The sequence below is a fragment of the Dendropsophus ebraccatus genome, chromosome 4 (assembly GCF_027789765.1).
Source record: "Dendropsophus ebraccatus isolate aDenEbr1 chromosome 4, aDenEbr1.pat, whole genome shotgun sequence".
In the NCBI taxonomy this organism is placed as follows: domain Eukaryota; kingdom Metazoa; phylum Chordata; class Amphibia; order Anura; family Hylidae; genus Dendropsophus; species Dendropsophus ebraccatus.
The window spans coordinates 82,896,074-82,923,504 of NC_091457.1; the positions used below are offsets into that span (position 1 = coordinate 82,896,074).

The 27,431-nt window shown below is 44.9% G+C and overlaps 1 protein-coding gene across 1 annotated transcript; it reads right to left on the reverse strand.

Annotated features, from left to right (window-relative positions):
- Positions 1–1,779: 1,779 nt before the first annotated feature.
- Positions 1,780–26,002, reverse strand: SS18L2 (SS18 like 2). Its single transcript, XM_069968552.1, has 3 exons — positions 25,896–26,002; positions 17,908–17,984; positions 1,780–2,756 (listed from the first exon to the last, which is right to left on the reverse strand). Exons 1-3 carry the CDS (start codon positions 25,986–25,988, stop codon positions 2,669–2,671), a joined length of 258 nt encoding a protein of 85 aa, XP_069824653.1. The 5' UTR covers positions 25,989–26,002; the 3' UTR covers positions 1,780–2,668.
- Positions 26,003–27,431: the final 1,429 nt, after the last annotated feature.

Consider the following 27,431-nt stretch of genomic DNA (forward strand, 5'->3'; position numbering starts at 1 on the left):
TGGTAGTGCAGATTTCAACCTGCGAGAAATCCGCGTATGTGTGCGTTTTGCGGTTTTTCCGCAGCAAGTTTATCGCAACTGAAATGTCCGTTTAGAATGAGAGACATTTTAAACGGACATTTCAGTTGCGATAAACTTGCTGCGGAAAAACCGCAAAACGCACACATATGCGGATTTCTCGCAGGTTGAAATCTGCACTACCAGACCTGCGGATTTCCGCGGAAAAATAAGCTGCGGATGCGGTAGGTGTGAACGCACCCTTAAGGCATAACTATAAAAAAAAATACTGTGACCATTCAGTTTTAGTTAGCTAATGGCATAAGACTTTTTGCAATATACATTAATATCCTAAAATGAACAGTTTTTTAAATACATGAAGCATAAAGTCCCCTCAGAGCTCTCTTTGCCTCTGACTTATTTCTGCAGACTGGTACTTAGTGTACAGACTCCTACAGGAGGATCAGATAACAGCCCTGACACAGAGAGAAACAGAAACAAAATCACCTCCCCCCCTCCTAGCAGCATGTTCTCCCCCCTCCCCTCACAGAGATCACATAGCAGAGCTGAGGGTGTTGTGTGTGAGGAGCAGGGGAGGAGCTGGATGGAGGGACAAGTACTCAGTGCTTCAACAAGGAGGGACATCCCAGCCATGACTCCAATGTGCTGCATGAGGGAGAGTGGGTGAGTCATTGAGGGGAGGACTACAAGTCCCAGCACAATACAGCTGTAGTTCTTCCATAGTCCATATAACATTCACTATCAGATGTCTGCAGCAGGTGCTCCCACCTCCATGGCTGACATTATCCTACAGTGTAATGAGAGCAGATGACGGTATCACACACAGTGGTTAGATACACAGTGATTACATACAATCGGCTGGGGCTCTGTATCTAATCCTGCTGCTCAGTGGATAGAGGGACGCAGCCAGGGAGATGAGGGATAGGCCACGCCCACTTTCTCTCAGCCAGAAGAAAAATTCATTTATTCTTCTGAGCCAAACAACTGGGGATATTTAATTTTTTGGCTACTGCAATTATAGTTACGCTTTAAAGAAATAGTTTTCCTGTTTTTTCAGTGAATTGCTGTTGGCAACAAGACCCCAACACCCCCAGCTATTATTGATACATGAGGCCAGTCAATAATAATGTGGCAACAGTAGGCCATAACCCAAACCAGGCCAAGCGGTGAACACCTGCCTTCCAATTGTACATGTGTTCACTACATATGTTAGGAAATCTTAATGTACAATACTGACCATAGACACTTGGTTGACTATGCCAGCTGGTTATGTTACAATAAAGGACAGAGGGGAAAAGCTGATTTTTCACAGTCACTGCTTACACAAATTCCTAGCATGCTCACATACAACCTGGTTAATTTTTAAGTTTATGGCACGATCTGTTTCCTCAGCGGAATGAGAATCCACTGAGAATGGAGCACTTATAAACTTTAATGCGAAAGCGGCATGTGTGAAGGTAGTCTATATGAAATTTGTCTGCTCAATATGAGGTAAGAAGCTTCAGTTAAGTCATAAAAAGAGGAAATAGACCATACCTGCGTTTCCTGTGAGTGCACTTTGTACATTTATAATCCAGCTAAAAAATAGTGGCACATAATCATAAAAAATGGTAGAGGAAAGTTAGAGAATGTACCATTAGACTAGTAAAAATTAGCCATACATACTGCCGTTGCCCGATTCCCGTGATATATGTATATGCTAATTAGCTGCCCTGAAGCCCAGGAGGCCGGCCCGGTGCCTGAAATTCTGCCCCCCTCAGTGACTCGTCGTCCTCAGGTTACACTGGCACGTCTCCTATGCTAATTGCCCGCCTCCTGTCTTCTGCCCGGCCGCAGCGTCCTCACGCCAGATCCCGAGCGCCGTCATCAGAGGCATGCCAATGCAACCTGAGGACGGCACGTCACCGAGGGGGGCGGAAAGGAGGTGTAATTTCAGGTGCTGGGTCTGTCTCCAGTGCTTCAGGGCAGCTAATTAGCATATACATATCTGCGGAAATAATGGGAACTGGGCAGCGGAATGCAAAAAAAGCTCCACAGGACCGGACAGTACACTGCAGCACCGACAGGACAGTATGTATGGCTCATTTTTACTAGTCTAATGGTACATTCTCTTTAAAGGAGATGACCATAGTTTGCTAACTTTAAACAAAACAGATGGGTAATTTTAGACTTGGCATACAAAACGCACGATTAACTACAAATGCCATTGGAATGGAAAAAATTCCCAATGAAATTCCACTTCCACAAAAGAAGCATTCTTTGATTCCCGTCCACCTGTGTACTGTAAATTGCTGCAAATTTACATCTAAACATGTCCTTACAAAAAGCAACATCTAGAGGATGTGTAGATGGAAGCTGCAGGTTCATCACAAACAATTTTATTAAAAAAAAAAAAAAAATCTGAAAACAAACAGTCTAACATCTGTAACTACTAAAAACAGCAATTGTGCTTTTGTACGCACAGCAATGAGGAGACCTGGATCTCTAGAATCTACAAGGAGGAAACACTGCTACACTAGTATTTAGCACCATCTAATGGGAAAAGCTGGAACTACATTTAATGCTATTGTAGCGCATTCCTACTTTTAGACATTACTGTTAAATACTATACAGTAAATAATACTATGATCAGTAACAGTAGCGTGTAGATTCAGGTCTTCGGTTTTTCAGGTTGTGGGGGGGTGGCATCTGCTATTGTTGCCAAATAGATAAGATTTCTGTGTAGAACCTGCTGGTACCTGGCAAAGAAAGGAAAATAAAGCAGCGTGTAAGTCTTCAGTAAATTTTAATACAAGTATTGTGAAATAATCAGCAGGGTGTTGTTTCCACATGTGTATAATGGGGAAGGCCTTTAGTGTGTACTATAGGTCCCATCCTAATGGCAAGTAGATAGTAAAGAAGATAGTCAGAAGTCTAAGCTACGAAACCCTGACTTCTGCAATTATGTTTCTATGGCTGCACAGCATCCAAAGAAAAACCCCTTACTGCTGCAGTCAGATTTACCATTGGACACAGCTTTTGGAATTTTTGAAATGCACAAAATAATTACGGTAATAAGTGCTAAAAGATTTTTTTAGGACATTACGTATTTAGCAGCAATTGTTCAAATTTAAAGACACTTAAAAAAAGTTAGGAACCATTTCAGTTCAGAAGTTTCCTGCAAAAACAGCATCACATCTGTCCTCAGGTTGTGTGTGGTATTACAGTTTAGCTCCATTCACCTCAATGGGACTAAGCTTCAAAACCCACGTTAAAACTGGACAAGAGTGGTGCTGTTTTTGGAAAAAAGGGGCCATGTTTTCTAGTGACATATGGTACTTTACATTTCTGGTAAATTAGAGTCGATACTTATAACTAATCTTTATGAAAAAACCAAAATGTGAAAAATTGTGAAAAAATGCATTTTTCCAACTTTGAAACTTTTCTGCTTATAGAGAAAATGGTTATACCACCACATAAATTATATATTAAATAGTATTAGCAACATGTGTACTTTATGTTGGCAGCATTTGTTAAACTTTCTTTTTTTTTTAGACAATAGGAAGCTTAAAACATTAGCAGCAATTTTCCAAATTTTCAAAATCAGATATTTTTAGGGACCTGTTCAGGTTTAAAGTGTATTTGAGGGGACTGTATGTTAAAAAGCCCCACAAAGCACCTCATTTCAGAAACTGCACCCTAAACTCTGCAAAAGCACATCCAGGAAGTTTTTTTTAACCCTTTAGGGGAGTCACAGAAATAAAAGCTAAGTGTGTAAGAAATTTGAAAATTTTAATTTTCTGTGCAGAGATTTTATTGTAATCCAATATCTTTCATAATTGTATACCTATTACCAGAGAAATGCACCCCAATATTTATTGCCCCATTTCTGCAGTTTATAGAAATAGCCCATATGTGGCCCTAATGCGTTGTTTGACACAACCACAAGCCTAGGAGTGCCTAGTGAATTTCAACGCCTGTTATATTTGGCCATTTTTGACTGTACCACTTCAGGTTGGCAGAGGCTCTGGGGTGCCAAAACTTAAATACACCCCTAAAGGGACACCATTTAGAAAACTACACCCTCAAGTAGGGCTGGGCGGTATACCGTGAAAATACCGATACCGTCTCTGGCGTCGGTAAACCGACCTCAACTGCGCCAGGACGGTATTTGCGGTATTTCAGTGCTGCACAGTGTGCTGTATGTGTCATAGCACTTGCCGTCCCGCCATGCCTGACAGAGCGCCCCCCAACGGCCCCTGCCCGCCCGTCCCTCAGTGCGCCCTGCAATCCTGCACCAGCGTATAACCTCCCCACCCCCAGCCGGACAGGCGCTGACCCGCTCCACATACCCGGGAGTGAGCGGCCGGGGGTACATAAGCTGTATCTCCTCTTCCCCTTGTAACCCGCTCAGCATTGGTACGCTTGTGGCCCCGTAGGACGTTCATACAGGCAGATCCCGGTCTCTGGAGGAGGAGACCGCAGGATCATGTGATGGCGTCCCTGCGGGTGCTGGAGCTGAACAGCGGGATCTAGGGCCGCAGTGCAGATCCCCGATCTCGCTATTCAGCTCCAGCACCGGCAGGGACGCCATCACATGATCCTGCGGTCTCCTCCTCCAGAGACCGGGATCTGCCTGTATGAACGTCCGACGGGGCCACAAGTGTACCAATGCTGAGCGGGTTACAAGGGGAGGAGGAGATACAGCTTATGTACCCCCGGCCGTGCCACTCCCGGGTATGTGGAGCGGGTCAGCGCCTGTCCGGCTGGGAGAAGGAGATACAGCTTATGCCCCCCCCTCAGCTGCTTCCCCCCATTCTGCCTAGATCCCCCCCTGCCCAGATCCCCCCCCAGCAGCTTTCCCCCCCCCCCAGCAGCTTTTTCCCCCCCCCCCCCAGCAGCTTCCCCCCCCCCAGCAGCTTCCCCCCCCCCCAGCAGCTTCCCCCCCCTTCTGCCCAGATCCCCCCCAGCAGCTTCCCCCCCCCCCTTCTGCCCAGATCCCCCCCAGCTGCTCCCCCCCCTTCTGCCCAGATCCCCCCCGCTGCTCCCCCCCCCAGCTGCTTTCCCCCTTCTGCCCAGATCCCCCTATTTCTTGTAATTCTATAATACATATGAATGCTCAGCTTAGCTGAGTGTGCATGAGTTATTAATGGAAAATCTGCATAGCTGTATACCTGTATATACATATCTTGTAGTGTGTGTGTGCATAAATACATAAATAATACTGCCACTACAGGACTTGCATATTTGAGTATACAGCTACGTACACACTACAGGATGTGTATATACAGGTTTACAGCTATGTACACACTACCGGATGTATATATACTGGTATAGGGCTATGTACACAGTACAGGACATGTATACAGCTATGTTGCTGTATACCTGTATATAAACGTCCTGTAGTGTGTACATAGCTGTATATACAGATACTGTACTGTGTACATAGCTGTATACCTGTGTATACATATCCTGTAATGGCTGTATACCTGTATATACACGTCCAGGTCTCTGCTGAGACCCCTAATGATGACAAATAATAATAAGGACAATAGCCTATATGACCCAGCCTTGTGTTGCTGCTCAGTGAGTTATTTTTTTTAACAGTATAAAAAAAAAAAGTATCACCAGGTTTGCACGGTCAAGTGGGTGTGGCTTGCAAAAGGGGCGTGTCATAATTATCGCTCAGTTATCGTTACCGCGGCTACATGTACGATTAACCGCGATAATAATTTAGGCCAATATCGCCCAGCCCTACCCTCAAGGAATGTAACAAGGGGTGCGGTAAGCATTTGGACCCCACAGGTGCTTCACAGATTTTCTTCACAGAGCACCAATTGGCCTTTGGAAGCTGAATTTCACTGGAATGGATTTCAAGCTACGCTACCCCCAGACACGTCACTGGATGATGAGGATGAATGGAGGAAAAAAGGATCCCCCCCATTTATCCTCACTGGCTGTTTCGGTGTCAGAGGCAATAATAGCATATGCCGCCGAAAACACTCTGGGGGCCATTTTTATATGGGGATTGGTATATGGGGTATGTAAATGTGTAGTGTAAAACTTTATTTCATGTAGTGTAATGTAGTGTTTTTTTTTAAAAAATGTTAACAGTAAGAGAAAAAAAAAACCTACGCCAAGAAAGGAGTTGCTGATAAATGCCGCACTTATGTGCGGTACTTATCAGCAGACAGTGGCAGTAGGATATAGGAAAAAAAAAAAATGGGGGAAAAAACCCCCATAGGCCAAAAAGGATGTGTTGCTGATACGCGGTGCACTTACGTGCAATGCTGATCAGCTCTCAGCGGCGTTAGGGAGCATAAAAAGGGAAGAAAAAAAAACAACTCTCTTTACCCCAAAGCAACTGATCAGTGAATAATATACACTGATCAGTTGCTAGGGGGCAGTAGAGTGAAGCTGCCGAATATTACCAAAGATAGACGAAGCCCGAAGAGCCGAAGATTACCTAAGATTTCCGAAGTTAGACGCCGAAGACCCGACAGGAGCAAAACGCAGCCGACGCAGATAAGAGGACGCCGCGGGACCCGATCTTCGCTCCGGACGCCGGGATCAGGCGAGTATAGTGCACCTACACTATACACACCTGTTCTGCACCCCTCAGTTACCTAGCTGAGGGGTACAGAACACGGGGACACTGTTTTTTAACTATTTGATAGCCATGATGGGCCGGCAGGTACTGGCCCATAGAGTTTAATTTGCGCTATTTTGCCATAAATTGCGCAATTCACTGATGTGTGAACGAACATAGCCTAGCTAACCCAAAAACTAGACCCTAAAAATCTGCATCTAGGGAGTTTGATCATCATTTAGGCTAGATTCACACTAAACGTATCCAAAGTGGATATCGCGCTGCGAGTTTACAGCAAAATATTCTGTGGATACCTCTCCTGTCATTTCCAATGTGATTACATACTCACAGTGGGATTGTCATATAAGATTCCAAAGTAGTATCATCATCTCTGTATGTTGACTTATCTGTCAACCCTGGGATGCATTTGCAGCATTTTCACCAGATTATCATTTTTATGCATATATGCCAACTCCAAGCTGTATACACTTGAATGCTTATTGGATTGAAGCATATCAGGTGATGTGTATTTGTGTAATGAAGGAGTATATAGTTGAACGATATACAGCCCTCTTGAAATTCCTAAGGGTGGGATCACACTACGTTTTTGCAATCCGTTCAACGGATCAGGTTTTTTTAACGGTCAAAAAAGTAGTGTCAACAGTACTTTATTGTGCGTAAAAAAAAACGCATCCGTTTTCATCCTTTTTTTATAATGGAAGTCAATGGAAAAACGGATCAAAAACAGATGCACACAAATGCATCCGTTTTTTGCAAAAAACGGATTTGTTAAACGGATGCTAAAATCACAGTGTGAACCTAGCCTAAGACATTCAGTTGTGAGCACAGAACCATCAAAAAAAATGTTGCAAATATTCAACAGGGATAAAATTTGCACGAAATGTGTTTGAGAAAAAAGATGCCAATTAACTACCCTAAGATTTGAGAACAAAAAATTAAACCTGAGGCAACCAGAAACCTGTCCATTAAGGTGTCCATTGTTTGGAATCACTACCAAGGTAACAAGATACAAGGCTTATGGTGCGTTTACACAGACAGATTTATCTGACAGATCTTTGAAGCCAAAACCAGGAACAGACTATAAACAGGGATCAGGTCATAAAGGAAAGACTGGAATCTATCTTTTCAAATCCATTCCTGGCTTTGGCTTCCAAAATCTGTCAGATAAATCTTTCTGTGTAAACGCACCATAAATCACTGAGACTGAAAAATCTATCTTCAAATAATTTTTGGCCAAAGGTTTTACATACTTATGAGTGACTCCTGACTGTTAAGATGGATGGGCCTGTGAACTATAAGTTAGGCTGTTGTATGGAAAAAAAAACGGATGCAAAAAACAGAAGTCATCCATGTGGATCCCTTTTTCTATTGACTTAAAAAAAAACCATACACAAAAATAGTGTTGAGTACGTTTTACTGTCCATTAAAAGTAACCAATTAAAAACGGATATGTCGAACGGATTGTAAAAAGGCAGAGTGAACCCAGCCTTAAAGTATTGTATTGTGCCCCAAAAGTTAAACAATTCACCAATATACACTTATTACAGGAAATGCTTATAAAGTGCTTTTTTCCCTGCACTTACTACTGCATCAAGGCTTCACTTCCTGGATAAAATGGTGATGTCACGACCCGACTCCCAGAGCTGTGCAGGCTGTGGCTGCTGGAGAGGATGATGGCAGAGGGATGCTCAGTGTCCCTCCAGTGCCCTGTGTCCCTCAGTGTCCCTCTGCCATCATCCTCTCCAGCAGCCACAGCCCGCACAGCTCTGGGAGTCGGGTCATGACATCACCATTTTATCCAGGAAGTGAAGCCTTGATGCAGTAGTAAGTGCAGGGAAACAAGCAGTTTATAAGCATTTCCTGTAATAAGTGTAAATTGGTAATTTGTATAACTTTTGGGGCAAAATACAATATTTTTATAAAAATGTTCGCCAGACTTCTCCTTTAATACCAAGTTTAGTATAACAATTTTGACACTAAATAAAACAAAAAACACACAATCACAGTTTGTCTGTTTTTTCAACATAAAACTTATTGATTTTACCACCAGAATCAGTATCACATTGCCAATGTTTGAGTTGCGATCAATAACTTTTGACATGCTTGATGACATATCAAAAGCTACTCTTTAAAGCAACCTGTCAAAATATTTTTTTTTGGGCTGACTAAAGTAAGGGTATTATGCAATAAGGTGTCTTACTTTAAAGGGAAGGCCGCCCGACCCCCTGCTAGAGCATCGGATACTTACCGCATCTCGCCAAGTCCCTCTCCTGGTGCCGGTCCCGGGACGGAGATATCCTTGTCGGAAGCCCGGTGCGCGGGGCTCTAGCAGGGGGGTCGGGCGGCCTTCACCAACAGGTTCCTTTAACCCTTCGGCGACCCTGGACGTACTCGTACGTCCAGGGCCGCCTTCCCACGTTCAGAGCGGGGCTGCGATCTGAACCGCCGCTGTCCCGGGTGACTCTTGTAGCCCGGGACCGCGGGTATTAGCGGGCACGGTCCGATCGCCGTGCCCGCTAATACTATAATCTGATGCAGCTGTCAAAGTTGACAGCTGCATCCAATTACTGAATGCAGCCGTTCCCTGGTGTCTAGTGGGGAGGATCTACACATCTTACCCCATCCGGGGTCAGCACCGTAATGGCGCTGATCCCGGCTCGGCACTCGATTGCTTCCAGCTGCTGCAGCCGGAAGCAATCAATGTGCCTATCTCATAGATCTGTGCTGCATATCTATGCAGCATAGATCTCAATGAGAGATCAGTGCACTTATACTAGAAGTCCCCCAGGGGGGCTTCTAGTATAAGTGTAAATGTTAAAATAAAAGTGTTGTTATTAGTAAAAAGCCCCCTCCCCTAATAAAAGTCAGAATCACCCCCCTTTTCCCATGTTATAAATAAAAATAAACAAATAAATAAACAAAAATGTTTGGTATCGCCGTGTGTGTAATCGCCCGAACTATTAATTTATCCCATTCCCGATCTCGCACGGTAAATGGCATAAACGCCAAAAAATCCCAAAGTGCAAAATTGCACATTTTTGGTTGCATCAAATCCAGAAAAATTGTAATAAAAAGCGATCAAAAAGTTGCATATGCGCAATCAAGGTACCGATAGAAAGAACACATCATGGCGCAAAAATGACACCTGACACAGCCCCATAGACCAAAGGATAAAAGCGCTATAAGAATGGGAATTAAGCGATTTTAACCCTTAGACGACCCAGGGCGTATAGTTACGCCATGGAAGTCTGTCCCCAGACGACCTAGGGCGTAACTGTACGCCCTGGGTGTTTCTCACGCTATGAAGCGTGCTCCGGAGCGGAGCGCGCTTCATAGCAGGTGGGGGCCGGCTGCAATCAGCAGCCGGGACCTCACCGGCAATGACACGCTGCAGCGATCGCGCTGCCGCGTGTCATTAACTCCTTAACCGCCGCGATCGCGGCGCGACCGCGGCGTTTTAAGTGTGAGTGACAGGGGGAGTCCCCTGTCACTTACCGATCGGGACCCCCGCAGTGTGACTGCGGGGGTCCCGATCGGTAAAACGGGCCGCCGGAGCTCTCTCACCTGCCTCCGTGCGGTCCGATCGGCGCTCTGGTCAATGAGCAGAGCGCCGATAACACTGATCAATGCTATGCCTATGGCATAGCATTCATCAGTGTAAAAATCCAAGTACTGTATGTACAAGTCCCCCAAAGGGACTTCAAATGTGTAAAAAAAAAAAAGTTAAAAACACTAACACACTACCCCAAAACCCCTCCCCCAATAAAAGTTGAAATCACCCCCCTTTCCCATTATATAAATAAAACATATAAAAATAAATAAATAGATAAACATATAATATACCGTAGCGTGCGTAATTGTCCGATCTATTAAAATATAACAAGCGTCATTGCGAACGGTAAACGGCGTACACGAAAAGAGGGAAAAAAGTGCGCGGATTACCGATTTTATGTTACATTATATATATAAAAAAATTAATAAAAAGTGATCAAAACGTCCGATCTTCACAAATATGGTATTAATAAAAACTAGAGATCATGGCGGAAAAAATGACACCCCAAACAGCCCCGTAGGTGAAAAAATAAAACCTTTATAAGCGTCACAATAGTCCCATTTTATTTATAATTAATTGCCAAAAAAAAGGATTTCATTTAAAAAAATATATATAACATTAGAGAATCTGTGTAACCTGCATATGGTTGTGTTCGTACTGACCTATAGAGTAATGGTATCATGTCGCTTTTACCATATAGTGCATTACGTAGACACAGGAACCCCCCAAACGTTACCATATTGCATTCTTTTTTGCGATTTCACCAATTTATATCTTCATAAATAATATATTTGGAATTCCATCATACATGTTATGGTAAAATGAATGACGCCATTACAAAGTACAACTATTCCTGTAACAAATAAGCCCTTACATGGCCTGTAGATAAAAAACTGAAAGTGCTGGAGCTCTTAGAAGGGGAGGAGGGAAAAACGGAAACACTAAGATCAAAATTTGCGCGGTCCACTGGGTCATTTTGGGCCTGGTCCTCAAAGGGTTAAGGAACATATTTATGTTAACAATGGTTTGAATTTTTTACAGGCCATCAGACACAATATAAGTTATACATGTTACATATTGTCGTAATCGTAACAACTTGAAGAACATATATAACAAGTCAGTTTTACCCCAGGGCGAATGGCGTAAAAAAAAAACAAATAAAAGAAATGCGTTGTTTTTTTTTCAATTTCACCACACATTGAATTTTTTTCTGGTTTCGCAGTGTACTTTATGAAAAAATTCAGCCTGTTATTGCAAAGTACAAGTAGTGGCTCAAAAAATAAGGGCTTATGTGGGTATCTAGGTGGAAAAATGCAAGTGCTATGGCCTTTTAAGCACAAAGAGGAAAAAACGAAAACGCAAAAATTGAAATTGGCCGGGTCCTCTAAGGGTTAAACCAATAGATATAACTCTTATGTCAATTTGTCGCTTCTAAGCTTTAGAAGTTTTATGCAAATTGATTGCTAAAGCCCATGGGTATTTGTCTGGACTGCAGAAGCCCAACAACATTCAGAGTGGCATAGATAGTAGTGTTTGGAGAGATGGGGGGTGGAATTGGTTAGCTAATGCAGCCCAGAGGAATGCTCTGTGGGCTTTATCTCCTAATCCAAATAAAACCTCTAAGGCACTGTATCCACAGTGGATTTCACGCTGCGAGTTTGCAGCGAAATCCGCTGCGGATACCGGATTGTCATTCCACTGTATGTCAAGGTCAGCGCCCTTAACCCCTGCGGCCCAAGTACATACTTTACCGGGTCCCTGTTCTGGCTTGCTTTAGGGGGCTCCCGATGTTCAGCCAATCAGTGCGCTGCCCTGACACAGCGCATCGATTGGCTGAGTGTTGGGAAGAAGGTGGGGTTTAAGGGTGCTGACTTTTACATACTCGCAGCGGGATATGTCATGCCATTGAAGTGAATGGGAAGGTATCTGCAGCAGATTTCGCTGCGAACTCGTAGCAAAAAGTCTACTGCGGATATGGTACATCTGAACCCGAAGATGAAAGAATAATGCCAAGGGCTCCCTTCCTCACCTGACCATGTGGTAAGAAAACTACCAAGAGATTTATGGTGAAGGTAAGCAGTACACCCCCCTGAAGAGTGTTTGGGAGATTGTAGTTGCTGCTGCACAAAGAGTTGATCGTAAACAGAACAATTTAATAGACTCCATGGACTAAACGCCTATAAATCTTATTAAAAATATTTATTATTCTCACTTTAATGGATGGAAATAAACAAGTGGGATGAGAAAATTGTCCTATTTTATTTAGTTTTATAGTTCTGCACAGATATTCCCATAAGGAAATAATTCAGGTTTGAAGTTTACTAACATTATGGATTGTCCTAGTTATTCATTATTTACGTTAAAGCGTAACTGTCATTTTTTTTTTATTGCAGAAATCAGTAGTTTAAGCGATTTTAAGAAACTCTGTAATAGGTTTTATCAGCCAAAAAAGCCTCTTTCTGTACTCAAGAAGCAATCTCCCAGCCTCCCCCCCTGACTTCTTATCTGTGCATTATCAGGCAAACACGTCTTCATTACAGAGAAGCCAGTGAAGACGGGTTCTGCTCTTCATTGTAAGCCTATGAAGGGGGGAGGGGCTGAGGGAGATGAGGGAGCAGGAAGAGGTGACATGAAGGTCAGCTGTTTGTAGACTCTCTGGGCACCTAAACCGCAGGATTCTGGGGTCAGAAAGGTCAGTGCTTATCTATGAACTTACTGATAGAAGATTGCAGGGTGTTGTGCTGTGCAGGACTGCTCCGTGCTCAGTCACTCCTAACAGCCCCTCCACTCTCCATAGCCACATTATGGACACAGAAATCCTGCTGCTTCTGAAGTGAGGGGGGAGGCTGGGAGATTGCTTTTTCAGTACAGAAGGAAACTCTTTTGGTTTATAAAACCTATTACAGAGTTTCTTAAAATCGCTTGAACTGTTGATATTTAATGTTTTGAGGCCAAAGAAGTCTTCTCAGAAAAAACATACGTGCAACCCAAATACACCCCCTCCCTTAAAGCTGCTTTCAAGGAATTGACATACTGCCACAAACAATATATCACCTCTTGGTGGGAAGTTCAATCCTTTGAAAGCTATATAAAGAATAAGATCATCCCACGCGGTTTTGCCGGCACACAGACTATGCTCCCCGACGGTACTGAAAAAGTGGGAGACAGAGGCAACAGAGAGTGCACTTAGACAATTAAATATACTACTAGAGGAAGAACGTAAGATATTGGAAACCGCAACTAAAAAACGTAAGGAACAGAAAGAAATTACATTAAAATTCAACACAGACCCAGAGTTTACAACGAAGGAAGCACAACTTAAAATCTTCTATTGAGCGTTATCAATACCATTTGAAAGAACGTAAGCATTCACAGTTTGCTAGGGATCTCCAAGACTTCAGAGAGAACAGGGCTTACATCAATTTAGAAAGGCCTCATCGATCGAGAGAACAAGATACAGACATCTCATCCTCTGATACCGATTTCTCAGAACCCGACTCTCAAAACAGGGAACAAGGGGGAAACCAATATAGGGGTAAAAATAAAGCGAACGGGTCACAATAAACCACAGACATCTGACCCACCAAACACCTACCCATGTGGAGAGGGTTCCTCCTACATGCCCTCATCTGGGCAACCTTTTTTAGGGCGGGGGAGAGGGAGGGGGAGGTACAGTCCCCCCCCCCTCACGTCAACAACCCTTCCGCGAGAAGAAACAGCCCAGGCAACCCTACAGGTCCTAAACCTTTCCTCTGTCCCATTGACACACCTCCAGACGAGTGTCTTGGCAAGAGGTCTCTCGTTTGTCCCAACTGTGAACTTGATGCCTTTACATGGATAAAGGATATACATTTGTTTATCAGGAAATTAAAATGGCATAAACTATATAAAAACAAAGACCTTAAGGAATGCCAGGAACTGGGGATAAGCCTAGAGGACCTCCCAGCAGCCAGGGACCTAGCGACCCTTCTGGACAGTAACACGGTTGACAGAGGGATGGGCCCCTTCACTAATTGTAGACTTAAGAGTACTAAATTTCCCCCCTCGGGTGAAATCTCATGCACTGACGTTTTCCTCAATTTGGTAACCAAGGACTTACAGTCCCTAATCCAGAGCCCACCCCAATTTAATCTGAGTTTCGGGGAAAGAGAGGCTCTACGGGAACTCCAGAGACACCCAGAACTGATAATTAAGTCAGCAGACAAGGGGGGGAACGTAGTGGCTATGGACAGAGAAGATTACATCTCTATGTGCCTTATATGTGTCCCTATCATTCAGTAATCTGAGATCTTACCCTGCAACCCTACCAAAGAATACAAAATACAACTGAAACATATACTGGATACGGCGAAACGGAAGGCCATCATTGATGATAACGAATACCAATTCCTTAACCCACGCACACCTGTCACCTCAACATTTTATTCCCTACCAAAAGTACACAAGGGCACAAATCCCCATAAGGGATGCCCTATAGTCTCGGGAATCGGGAGTATATCCCATAACTTGGGGATCTATGTTGACAGGGTTTTACGTGACTTTGTCCTCTCTCTCCCCTCCTACACGAGGGATACCATGGATCTCCTATGCAAAATTGAGCACCTAATTGTGGAACCAGACACCCAATTAGCCAGAATTGATGTGGAAGCACTTTATTCCTCTATACCCCATGACTGTGGCCTTAGGGCTGTTAATTACTACTTGTCATCTAGAGGGATACACCTGAGGGAACACAATTCATTTATCATAGAATTACTTGAATTTATTCTTACAAAAGAACTTTTTTCTGTTTGACGGTCTCATATACCATCAGCTCAGGGGCACGGCGATGGATAGCCCATGTGCACCCACGTACGCCAATTTGCTCCTGGGCTGGTGGGAGGCAGCCATCTCTCTCAGTGACGATAAACTTTTTAATGACTGGGTTTTGGCATGGTCTAGATTTATAGATGACATTTTCATCCTTTGGTCAGGTTCTGAAGCTGATTTCAAAAGCTACATGATTAATTTGAACAATAATCAAGTGGGACTGACATTTACCGCCGAAATTGATAGCCATTCGCTGACCTTTCTGGATGTCAGAATTACCAAAACTACTAGTGGATATCTAGAATCTACGGTATATAGAAAGTCCACTTCTACCAACAGCTTTCTCAGATGGGAGAGTTGCCACCCCACCCCTCTAAAAAGGGGGATATCTCTGCATGAGGAGAAACTGTTCAAGGACAGAGGACTTTAAACAAAAAGCGGATGACTTGAGAGCCAGATTCAGGGCTAGGGGGTATCCTGATTACACCTTACGTACAGCATTTCGGACAGCCAACAATACGGAGAGAGAAACCCTACTTACACCAAGGATTAGGGAAAATAAAAGGGAGTTGACACGTGTAATTGGCACATTTGATTTAGAGGCAGCACGAGTAAGGGACATACTTACCAAACATTGGGACACTTTGACACTTGACCCAGACATTAGGGAAGTGGTTGGGGATTACCCGGCCATTACCTATCGTAAGGGACCTACTATTGGTGACAAAGTTACCTCCAGCCACTTTAAACCCCTCCAAACTACACGTACTTGGCTTAATATGACAGATAATAGTGGATGCTACAGATGCGGGCACTGTCGAGCCTGTGACCACATAAATAAAACCAAAATCATTACGAGTACAGTAACAAACAAAACATACAAGATTGGAACATTTATCAACTGTAGCACACGTCGGGTGATATATGTAGTAACATGCACATGTGGGAAACAGTATGTAGGAAAGACCTTTCGTGAATGGAGAAAGAGGATCCTTGAACATCTGGGAGATATTAGGAACCACAGGGACACATCGCTAGCACAACATGTTAGACAGGCACATAGGGGGGATCCATCGTGCATTAGATTTTCGGCGATTGAGAGTCTCAAACCATCACAGAGGGGTGGTAACCTTGATAGACTCCTTTTACAAAAGGAAACAAGATGGACATATACCCTTGACACAGTATCACCGAGAGGGCTCAACGAACACCTCAACTTTGCCTGTTATATCTAACTCTACCCTGTTAGCTATGCGACCCTTCCTCCTTATATGTTTCATGTTATATATTACATTGACCCTCTCACACCATATCCCTACGGTCACCATTATCTACATACTAACTACATACTAAATTGAGTGGATGGCCGCCATATAACAGTAAATAACGGCCATTATTTCAATACCACAGCCGTTGTTTTAAAATAACAGCAAATATTTGCCATTAAATGATGGCCATCCACTCAATTACAACATTATGTGAACAGAGCCTTTCTGTGTTTTCAATCCACTCCTGGTTTTGGTTGCTATACAGCCTCACAAATACAGCCTCAAATATACATAGTGTGAACCCAGCCTAAACCTAAAAAAAAAAAAAAAAACATCTTGCATAATAATTGTGCACACTGTGTAGATTTCTTCCTCCTTTCCATCACTGGCTGTGTTAGAGTGAGAGAGAGTGTGTATGCCTCCTTGGCTGAATAGAACATGTGGAACATTTATAACAGTAATGCTGCGTTTACACGTAACGATTATTGTGCAAATTTGCGCGATAACGAATTCGAACGATAATCGTACGTGTAAATGCAGCGAACGATCAAACGATGAATGAGAAATAGTTCATTTTGATCTTTCAACATGTTATCAAATCGTCGTTCGTAAAAAAATTCGCAGATCGTTCCGTGTAAGCAGTCGTCGCACGATAGTCCGGCCGCCCGCAGCCCCACCCGCAGCCCGGCCCCCCGCTCATCCGCAGCCCCCTGCGCCGGCTCGATCGTCACCCCTGCCACCGCGACCATACGTTACCTGCTCCGCGTAGCAGGTCTTCAACATCCCCGACTCCCCTCTTCAGTGCACTGATTGACTGAAGAGGGGAGCCGGGAATTTCAAACGGCTCCTCTTCAGCAAATCAGTGCTGAAAAGGAACACTGATTGGCTAAGGAGGAGCCGTTTGAAATTCCCGACTCCCCTCTTTAGCCAATCAGTGCTGCCTTGCATTGATTGGCTGAAGAGGGGAGTCGGGAAATTCAAACGGCTCCTCTTCAGCCAATCAGTGCTGCCTTGCATTGATTGGCTGAAAAAGGGAGGCGGGAATTTCAAACGGCTCCTATTAAGCCAATCAGTGCTGAAGAGGAGACGGTGGCGATCGGAGCGGCGGTGGGGTGGAGATCGGAGCGGTGGGTTGTCAACGGAGCGGCGGGGGGGGTTGCAAACAGAGCGGCGGGGGGGGGGGATCGGGTGTGGCAGCGATCGGGGCGGCACAGGGGGCTGCGGTTGACCGTGGGGCAGGGCTGTGGGCGGGTCGGGCTGCGGGCGCGCGATCGCAAAACGATTTTTCCGTGCGATATATTGTACCGTCTAAACGCTGACCGTTATGAAAAAAAATCGTTACTCCGACATCGTTAATCGTACGATCGGGCCAATTATCGTTTTGTGTAAACGCAGCATAATGGTGCATTTACACAGACAGATTTATCTGACAGATCTTTGAAGCCAAAACCAGGAACACACTATAAACAGGGATCAGGTCATAAAGGAAAGACTGGGATTTCTCTTCATTTCAAATCCATTCCTGGCTTTGGCTTCCAAAATCTGTCAGATAAATCTTTCTGTGTAAACGCACCCTAACAGTAGCCAATTGGACATTTTCCATGGGGTCAAGTGAGCTCAGCTGTCCCTTTAACAAGTGAGACACCCGGAGAAGGGAGCGCGGGACTTACTGTGAACACTCTGACGCTCTTCCCTTGCTCTGATATTCCACAATGCAGCGAATAAGTTGATCATTTTCTTCCAGCAGCTTAAGAAAGAGAAAATATCAGATATGTCATGTCTGTTTTATTTGCATTTGTCTAAACATTGTCCAACTCCTTCTGCCTTGTTATTGATTTCTCTGCCCTACCTGTCTTTTCCCTGATGAGTTCTTTCTGGTCACTTCATAGTTAACTTGGTTTTGCTTTGGTTATTTCTGTGAGTTTGTTTCCTTAATAGGTGTCTGTGGTTGGAGATCAAGGGGAAGGTTCAATCACATTCTGTACCAGACCCCTGACCTCCTATAAATCTTTAAGGGGTTGTCCAGCGAAAATCTTTTTCTTTCATATCAACTGCTGTCAAAGTTATAGAGATTTGTAATTTACTTCTATTGAAAAATCTTAAGTCTTCCCATACTTATCAGCTGTATGTCCTGCAGGATATGTTGTTTTATTGTCAGTCTGACACAGTGCTCTCTGCTGCCATCTCTGTCCGAGACAGGAACTGTCTAGAGCAGGAGAGGTTTTCTATGGGGATTCATAGAAAACCGTGTCTTGACTAGAGATGTCAGCAGAGAGCACTTTAGACTGAAAATAAAAACATTTCCTGCAGGACATACAGTAGCTGATAAGTATGGTAAGATTTTTTAATAGAAGTAAATTACAAATCTATATAATTTTCTGATATCAGTTGATTTTAAATAAAAAGATTTTCGCTGGCTATTAAATCTATTTCATTAGCAAGCAAGGGTTCCTTGTGTTATTCCCTGTTGGTTTCTGGCTTTTCTGATCTCTGACTGTCCTGGTTTTCCATCTGCCCTAACCTTTTGGCTTTGTGACTGACTAGTCTCTGCTAGAGTTGATCGAACCTCGGAAAATCCTAGGTTCGATCGAACTTGAACATTCCCGAACCTTCCGCATTAGACTGCTGAAGTTTTCACTGTCCGTGCCGAAGGAGGAGCGTGCCCGGGGAGCGCCGGGAATCCCGGAATTCTAGGTGGCCCCCGGGCACGCTCTTTCTTCAGCACGGACCGTGAAGACATCAGCAATCTAATGCGGAAGGTTCGGGAATGTTCGAGTTTGATCGAACCTAGGATTTTCCGATGTTCGATCAACTCTATTCTCTGCCTCTCCTTTTTGTACCTTTGCTGCCTGGCAGTTTTTCCCTTGGACAGTTTAGCTCCCCTACTTGTGTGTCTGCTTTTATCTGCATTCAGTGTGCCACATAATAAGTCAGGGACGGTCGCCCAGTTGTCCACAGCAGCCTAGGGCATATAGCGGCAAGTAGGCAGAAGAAATGGGCGGGGACAAGCTCAGGGATCACTTTCTGTGTCTTCCCTGTTCCTTCCTTGGCTTAGCGTACCATTATTTATAACAATACAATTCCATGTGGAAGTTTCCACCGCAGATCTGCTTTCTGCCTCGAGAATTGACAAGTCAATATTTTAGGCGAATTCCACCAGAGAATTCTTACAGACATCAATGGGGCTCAAATTCTTTCCTCTTTAATTCCTCGCCTATTCCTGAGTGTGAACATACCCTAATACACATTTCAAACAGCTGACACTGTAAGGGTATGTCCGCACTACTCCTGCACGCATTTATGCTGATCCAATAGGCTTCATTCTATGGTTTGGCAGATTCCACCATCCGCCTGAAGAATGAACCCGCTCCTTCTTCAGGCGGACGGTGGAATATGCCAAACCATAGAATGAAATCTATGGGACCAGAGGAGATGTGCGGCAGCGAGCTGGCATGGCATGGTGTATCAACATCATGCCTGCAGCATGGAAACTGAATCTCCTTGGCACTGTAATGACATTTTCCCCACTGCCAGTATGATGTTGATATATCGAGCCGAGAAGGGAAACAATCCAGGACAGGCATTCTCCGTCCATAGGTCAGTGTGTGAAAGCAGCCTTATTTCCACATCCCATATTTTACAGATGCTAATATCGTAGAAGCCCTGTAGTGGAGTGTTTCACCGCTCAGCATGATATATCAATATCATGCTGGGAGCAGGGTAACTTTGAATCTCAGTGGCTGTCATTACAGTGACGAGGAGATTAAAACGGTTTCCCTTCTCCCAGCATATTGAAACATCATGCTGGGCAAGGAAACGCTCCACTACAGGCCTTCCCATCCATACTACATGTAAAATAAGGGATATGGGACTAAGCCCTAAGGAAGTGTTACAGTCTGGTGCACTTAAGGAGCTCGGAAAAGCTTCTTTGACTCTTTCTACTATATAATAAAAGCATTTTTTTACGCTAAGACAAAAATATGAAAAGTAACACTTGTCTTCCTGATCTAACAGTTCCACCCATTTGGAATGTAAATTAAACCTGACAGATTCCCTTAAGGGTAGGGATGTCACGATACCAGAATTTTGAGTTCGATACCAATACCAACCTTTTTTATTTCGATACTCAATACCATTTCGATACTTGATTCAATATAATGCTGTTTTCTGATTCCCATAACTTTTAAAATCTTTCAGCCGGTAGGGCTGTCTGAGAGCTTTTTTTTAGTGCGCAGTGATTTGCAGCTTTGATTGGTACCGAGTTTGCATATATGACTTTTTGGGTGCAAACACTGTATACTGTGCGAGATTGGAAAGGTAGTATGGCTGACACACAGTATAGTATGTTGGGGATAATAGTTGTATGGCTGACTCACAGTATAGTAGGTTGGGGGTAGTAGTAGTATGGCAGATGCACAGTATAGTAGGTTGGGGGTAGTAGTAGTATGGCAGATGCACAGTATAGTAGGTTGGGGGTAGTAGTAGTATGGCAGATGCACAGTATAGTAGGTTGGGGGTAGTAGTAGTATGGCAGTTGCACAGTATAGTAGGTTGGGGGTAGTAGTAGTATGGCAGATGCACAGTATAGTAGGTTGGGGGTAGTAGTAGTATGGCAGATGCACAGTATAGTAGGTTGGGGGTAGTAGTAGGGCAAATGCACAGTATAGTATGATGGGGGTAGTAGTAGTATGGCAGTTGCACAGTATAGTAGGTTGGGGGTAGTAGTAGTATGGCAGATGCACAGTATAGTAGGTTGGGGGTAGTAGTAGTATGGCAAATGCACAGTATAGTATGATGGGGGTAGTAGTAGTATGGCAGATGCACAGTATAGTAGGTTGGGGGTAGTAGTATGGCTGACACATAAAACAAGTAAAGTATATTGGGGGTAGTAGTAGTATGGCTGACACATAACACTAGTATAGTATATTGGGGATAGTAGTTGTATGGTTGACACATAGCTATACAACTGACCCAGCACTAGTATAGTACATTGGGGATAGTAATAGTTGTAGTGGAGCAGAACCCTCACCTCCTGCTCCATGCTGCCCGGTCCCGGCATCACTCCTCCCTCCCCGCTGTGACTCCCAGCCCCCACACCACACAGGCCGCAGCCTCCTCACTACGGGACAATCTCTAAAGACATCGGCTGAGGCGCACGGAGCGGCTCGGATGCTGCTGACACAGCGGCATCTACACAGTTAAATAGCCGGTGTAACTGTGTAGATGCCGCTGTGAAGTGTCAGCACTCAGCAGCATCCGAGCTGCTCCGTACGCCGCAGCCGATGGCTTTGGAGATTGTCCCGTAGTGAGGAGGCTGCGGCCTGTGTGCGGGGGCTGGGAGTCACAACGGAGCACAGCCCAGTATAAATACCGCTCCATTAGTGACAGCGGCATGCCGTACCCGGACGGCCCGCGCAGGTTGCAGACCAGGGGTCGGCCAGTGGGAAGTGTGGGGTTAACCCCCGGCCGTGACACATGTGCTGTGGCACGCTGGCTCACTAACCTGCTTGACCGGGCAGCATGGAGATGGAGCAGAAGTTGGTGAGCCGCGTGGGGGAGAGAGATGACACCGGGACCAGGCAGCATGGAGAAGGAGTTGGTGAGCCGCGCGGGGGGTGGGGAGCACACAGAGAACACGGCCGGCGCTCAGATAGCCGCCTGCCGTGTTCTCTGCACTATACTCTATGTTAAGCTGCGCTATTGCACATCTTAACATAAAGTATCGATACCAGGAAATCCTGGTACCGAACCGTTTTTTTGCCCCGAATATCGATATTAGTATCGATATTTCGGTGCATCGTGCATCACTACTTAAGGGTGCCTTCACACCTACCGACTCGCAGCGTTAATAACGCTGCGAGTCGGCTAGGTCCTGGCAGATCACTGTCATTACATACACGCAGCGGTCTGAACGACCGCTGCGTGTATGTAAATCTGCCGGCCGCTTAACCCCTTCTGATGCCGCCTGCCTCCCGCTCCGCTCTGTATACATACCTCCTCGCTGCACGGGGTCCCGGCGTCCTGCTCTCACTGATTGGCCGGGCGGGAGAGCAGGATGGCGGGACCCCGTGGAGCGAGGACAGGTAATGTATACAGAGCTGGAGCGGGAGGCGGGCGGCATCAGAAGGGGTTAAGCAGCCGGCAGATTTACATACACGCAGCGGTCGTTCAGACCACTGCGTGTATGTAATGACAGTGATCTGCCAGGACCTAGCCGACTTGCAGCGTTATTAACGCTGCGAGTCGGTAGGTGTGAAGGCACCCTTAAACTGAATTGTGGGGAGCAGGGCTGTGGAGTTGGAACTAGTTTTGGCTGGAGTCGGAGTTGGAGTCCGAAAAAATGTTCCGACTCCAGCTTTAAAAAAAATCTTACAACAATTTAAAATTGAGTTTTGATATGAATTTCATAAGTTTTGCTCATCGATATATATTATGAGCAACATTTTAATAGGATACTATTAGATCCCACTAGATGAGATGCACTGACTGATTCCCCTACCGATTGACACCTTTCCACTCACTTGTCTATGCCGCTCCCAGTATTCCATCATGGCACCCAGCCAGGATAGCACATCTCCCAGCATGCATTACACCTCAGAACGAACTGCTGGGTACCTGCCTGTATTTTAGTATCTGTCCAGCACTGGCTCGGTCAGCAGTCAGGATGTGCTGAAGACAAGTGGACTGATTCATGACAAAGAAACCTATTATAAACAAGCTAAGTTTATAGGTGGGGATTAAACCTTTCTTAACCAAAAATTCCACTTTAAAGGTGCAAACACATGTACCGGATCTGCAGCGAATTTCTCACTGGGAATTTGCAGCGAAATCTGCTGCGGATCCCTTGCCTGCTAGTTTCTATGAGAACACATACTCGCGGGGGAAATGATTGGCTGAGAGGAACGTCCAGACGATGGGAGCCCCAAAGCAAGCTGGAGTGTGGAGCAGGTACACTATGCTCCGGCCTGCAGGGGGGTTAACGGGGCTGTCACTTACATACAGCAGGATGTCCCACTGCAAGTATGTATTCTCATAGAAACTAACAGGCAAGGGATCTGCAGCGGATTGCTGAGCGAGAAATCATCTGCGGATCTGGTATGTATGTTTTTACCCTAAACCACAGAAAGCGTTCACACATACAGGTCTGCAGCAGATTTGATGGCACAAATTTGAAGCTGTAGATTTGCTTTGAATCTGCATCATCAAAAATGCTGCAGATCCTGTATGTGTAAACACACCCTTAAATTAAAGGAGAGGTCCGGCAAAAAATTTTATTAAAGTATTGTATTGCCCCCCAAAAGTTATACAAATCCCCAATATAAACTTATTACGGGAAATGTTTATAAACTGCTTTTTCTCTGCACTTACTACTGCACCAAGGCTTCACTTCCTGGGTAAAATGGTGATGTCACAACCCGACTCCCAGAGCTGTGCGGGCTGTGGCTGCTGGAGAGGAAGATGGCAGGGGGAGACTGAGGGACACAGGGCACTAGAGGGACACTGAGCATCCCTCTGCCATCATCCTCTCCAGCAGCCACAGCCCGCACAGCTCTGGAAGTCGGGTCATGACATCACTATGTTATCCAGGAAGTGACATCACCATGTTATCCAGGAAGTGACGTCTTGATGCAGTAGTAAGTGCAGGGAAAAAAGCACTTTATAAGCATTTCCTGTAATAAGTGTGTATTGGGGATTTGTATAACTTTTAGGGGGCAATACAATACTTTAATAAAAAATTTCGCCAGACTTCTCCTTTAACCCTTTGAGGACCAGGCCCAAAATGACCCAGTGGACCGCGCAAATTTTGATCTTAGTGCTTTCGTTTTTCCCTCCTCCCCTTCTAAGAGCTCTAGCACTCTCAGTTTTCTATCTACAGGCCATGTAAGTGCTTTTTTTTTACAGGAATAGTTGTACTTTGTAATGGCGTTATTCATTTTACCATAACATGTATGATGGAATTCCAAATATATTATTTATGAAGATATAAATAGGTGAAATCGTAAGAAAGAATGCAATATGGTAACGTTTGGGGGGTTCCTGTGTCTACGTAATGCACTATATGGTAACAGCGACATGATACCATTACTCTATAGGTCAGCCCGAACACAACCATATGCAGGTTACACAGATTCTCTAATGTTATATATATTTTTTTTTTATGAAATCCTTTTTTTGGCAATTAAATATTAATAAAATGGGCCTATTGTGACGCTTATAACGGTTTTATTTTTTCACCTATGGGGCTGTATGGGGTGTCATTTTTTCCGCCATGATCTCTAGTTTTTATTAATACCATATTTGTGAAGATCGGACGTTTTGATCACTTTTTATTGATTTTTTTTAATATATAATGTAACATAAAATCGGTAATCTGCGCACTTTTTCCCCTCTTTTCGTGTACGCCGTTTACCGGTCGCAATGACGCTTGTTATATTTTAATAGATCGGACAATTACGCACGCTACGGTATATTATATGTTTATCTATTTATTCATTTTTATATGTTTTATTTATATAATGGGAAAGGGGGGTGATTTAGACTTTTATTGGGGGAGGGGTTTTGGGGTAGTGTAATAGTGTTTTGAACTTTTTTTTTTTTACACTTTTGAAGTCCCTTTGGGGGACTTGTACATAGATTAGTCTGATTTGTACACTGATGAATGCTATGCCATAGGCATAGCATTGATCAGTGTTATCGGCGATCTGCTCATTGAGCCTGCCTGTGCAGGCTTAGAGTAGCAGATCGCCGATCGGACCGCGCGGAGGCAGGTGAGAGACCTCCGGCAGTCCGTTTTACCGATCGGGACCCCCGCAGTCACACTGCGGGGGTCCCGATCGGTAAGTGACAGGGGACTCCCCCTGTCACTTACACTTAAACGCTGCGGTCGCGCCGCGATCGCTGCGTTTAAGGAGTTAATGACACGCGGCAGCGCGATCGCTGCAGCGTGTCATTACCGGTGAGGTCCCGGCTGCTCACTGCAGCCGGCCCCCACCTCCTATGAAGCGCGCTCCGCTCCGGAGCGCGCTTCATAGCGGGAATAACACCCATGACGTAAGGTTACGTCATGGGTCGTCTGGGGACAGACTTCCATGACGTAACCCTACGTCCAGGGTCGTCTAGGGGTTAAAGTGCAGACACTTTCCTACAACCCCCTTGCTTGTAGGTGCATTGAAAATCAACTGGCAATACTAATGAGACAGATCAGGAGACTGCATGAGTGACCCACCCAGTATGAGTGACCCAACCTGGCGGCTGGTACCAAGGGTAACCGGTCACCAACCAATGGGGGATTAGTCAGTCTATAGATTTCTAATAAGGCCCCTTTGTTTCATTTACCATAAGGTATCAGTATAGACCTAGCTCACTTTATGACACAAACCCTTTATAAGATGGGGCACCGCTGCTACCACTTATGGGCTTGGAAGGTTCTTGTGTGGCTCAGGCTGAAGGAAATGCATTGCAGCAGATAGCTGGCATGGTAGGGAGGCCGGAAGGGTGAGAATACCTATGTTTCCCCCTGAACACAGTTAAATAGGGGCAAAGCTTCATAAAACTCCTTTATGAAAGCAGTGCTGCTCCTGGTGCTATGACAACTCAATGACAGAAGTCAGAGAATAAGCTGGGTACGGGGCAGTGTCAGGACTCCCCCGGCTCTCACCCGCTGCACGTTATCCTCGGGGATCTGCACTCGTCCGCGGAGCCTCTCTGGTACAAACACTACAGACATGTTCCAGGAATTCTCGGCGCACATGGAACACGTCACAGAGCCGGCGCCTCAGTGACGTCATCGCCACAGGCGGGAAGAGCTGCTAGTCACATGACCATGTCACCCTAGGGCTGCGTTATTCTAAACTGTAATCCCAGCGATCATTATTTAGAGCGTATAGGACAGCTAATGTGTCAGAGAGGGGGAGGGATGAGAGGGGTGAAGGGAGAGGCAGCATTGTGATAAGGAGACTAAGCGCAACATGACCGGCTGGGGGCGGGGCTGCAGCAGTCACCGTGTACACAGAGCGGCCGTGTTATGTCCGGGGATAGACGTCATCCTTTATCCCCCAGATAGCCAGGACACCGATCCACCGGGAACCCACAACCAAGCGTTCTCCGACCAGGCCAGCGGCCTCCACTCCATTCATTCTCTATGGGAACCAGTGAGGGTAGAATTCTGCCAGCTGCAGCAGTTTCTACGGGGAATGGGGAGGATCTGTGGCCAGTGCTGGGGATGGTTGGGGGTTTGAAGCATTTGATTCCTTAGGATCAGGATCCATTTACACAGAAAGATTGTCTGCAAAAGATTTGAAGCCAAAGCCAGGAATGGATTTGAAATTAGGCGAAATCTCAGGCTTTCCTTTATGACCTAATTTCTGTTAATAGTCTGTTCCTGGCTTTGGCTTCAAAGATCTGTCAGATAAATCTTTCTGTGTAAATGAACCCTTAGGGAGGGTAATTTGTATTGATGGAGCAATCCCACATATCCGTGTTTCCATAACAACAATGCCAGAGTGCCAGGACACATTGCTGATGTCTCCCTCCCCTAGAGCAGGAGGAAAGCCTGACACTCAGCACCAGCAAATAAAAGCATTTGTGTAGTTTATGGAAACAGACCACTGTGTCTTCATGACTAAACAGCTATATCATAGTATCAACAGTTGGAACATTAATTACCCCAATTACAGCTTTCAAACAGGATCCGCAGCAGATTTGATGATGTGTTCATTTAGATCAAATCTGCTGTGATACGGTACATGTGAAGCTACCCTTAGGGTCCATTTGCAGTGTCCCAGAACAGCCCTTCTCATGCTCGCACTTGTATTATAACCAGTTCTGTTCTGGAAAGCTATGGCCCACTGCAAACTGCGTGTATTGTGTTACCCTTCTCAGTATTCAGGTCTGCTATTCCATTCATTTCTTGTATATCTATTCAGGTATCAGTGCCTAATGGTATTATGTCACCCCCCAGTGTTCAAGTATGGTACTTCTCATGTATATTTCTCTGTATGTGCCTAATGGTGTGATGATGCAATGGCTGAATGTCACGTGACTGTGCCCTGCTTCCATGGTAACTCCAATGGTCATCGAGCTTTGGCTGGGGTTACCATGTGACTTCCTGTTCTACCTCAGTCTTGTCCTCCACCTTCAGGGAGACAAGTGTGTTTTTCTTTTCTCCCTGCTAAGAGAGAGGCCTGCGTGTGCT

Bases quoted from the DNA above. Each gene is read 5' to 3' on its own strand.
- SS18L2 (XM_069968552.1), bottom strand. From the start codon at position 25,988: ATGTGCGCCGAGAATTCCTGGAACATGTCTGTAGTGTTTGTACCAGAG. The intron at 17,985-25,895 runs GTGAGAGCCGGG...CTCTTTCTTAAG, and splicing joins CCGAGGATAACGTGCAGCGG to CTGCTGGAAGAAAATGATCA. The intron at 2,757-17,907 runs GTAAGTCCCGCG...TTTCTTTGCCAG, and splicing joins AGAGCGTCAGAGTGTTCACA to GTACCAGCAGGTTCTACACA.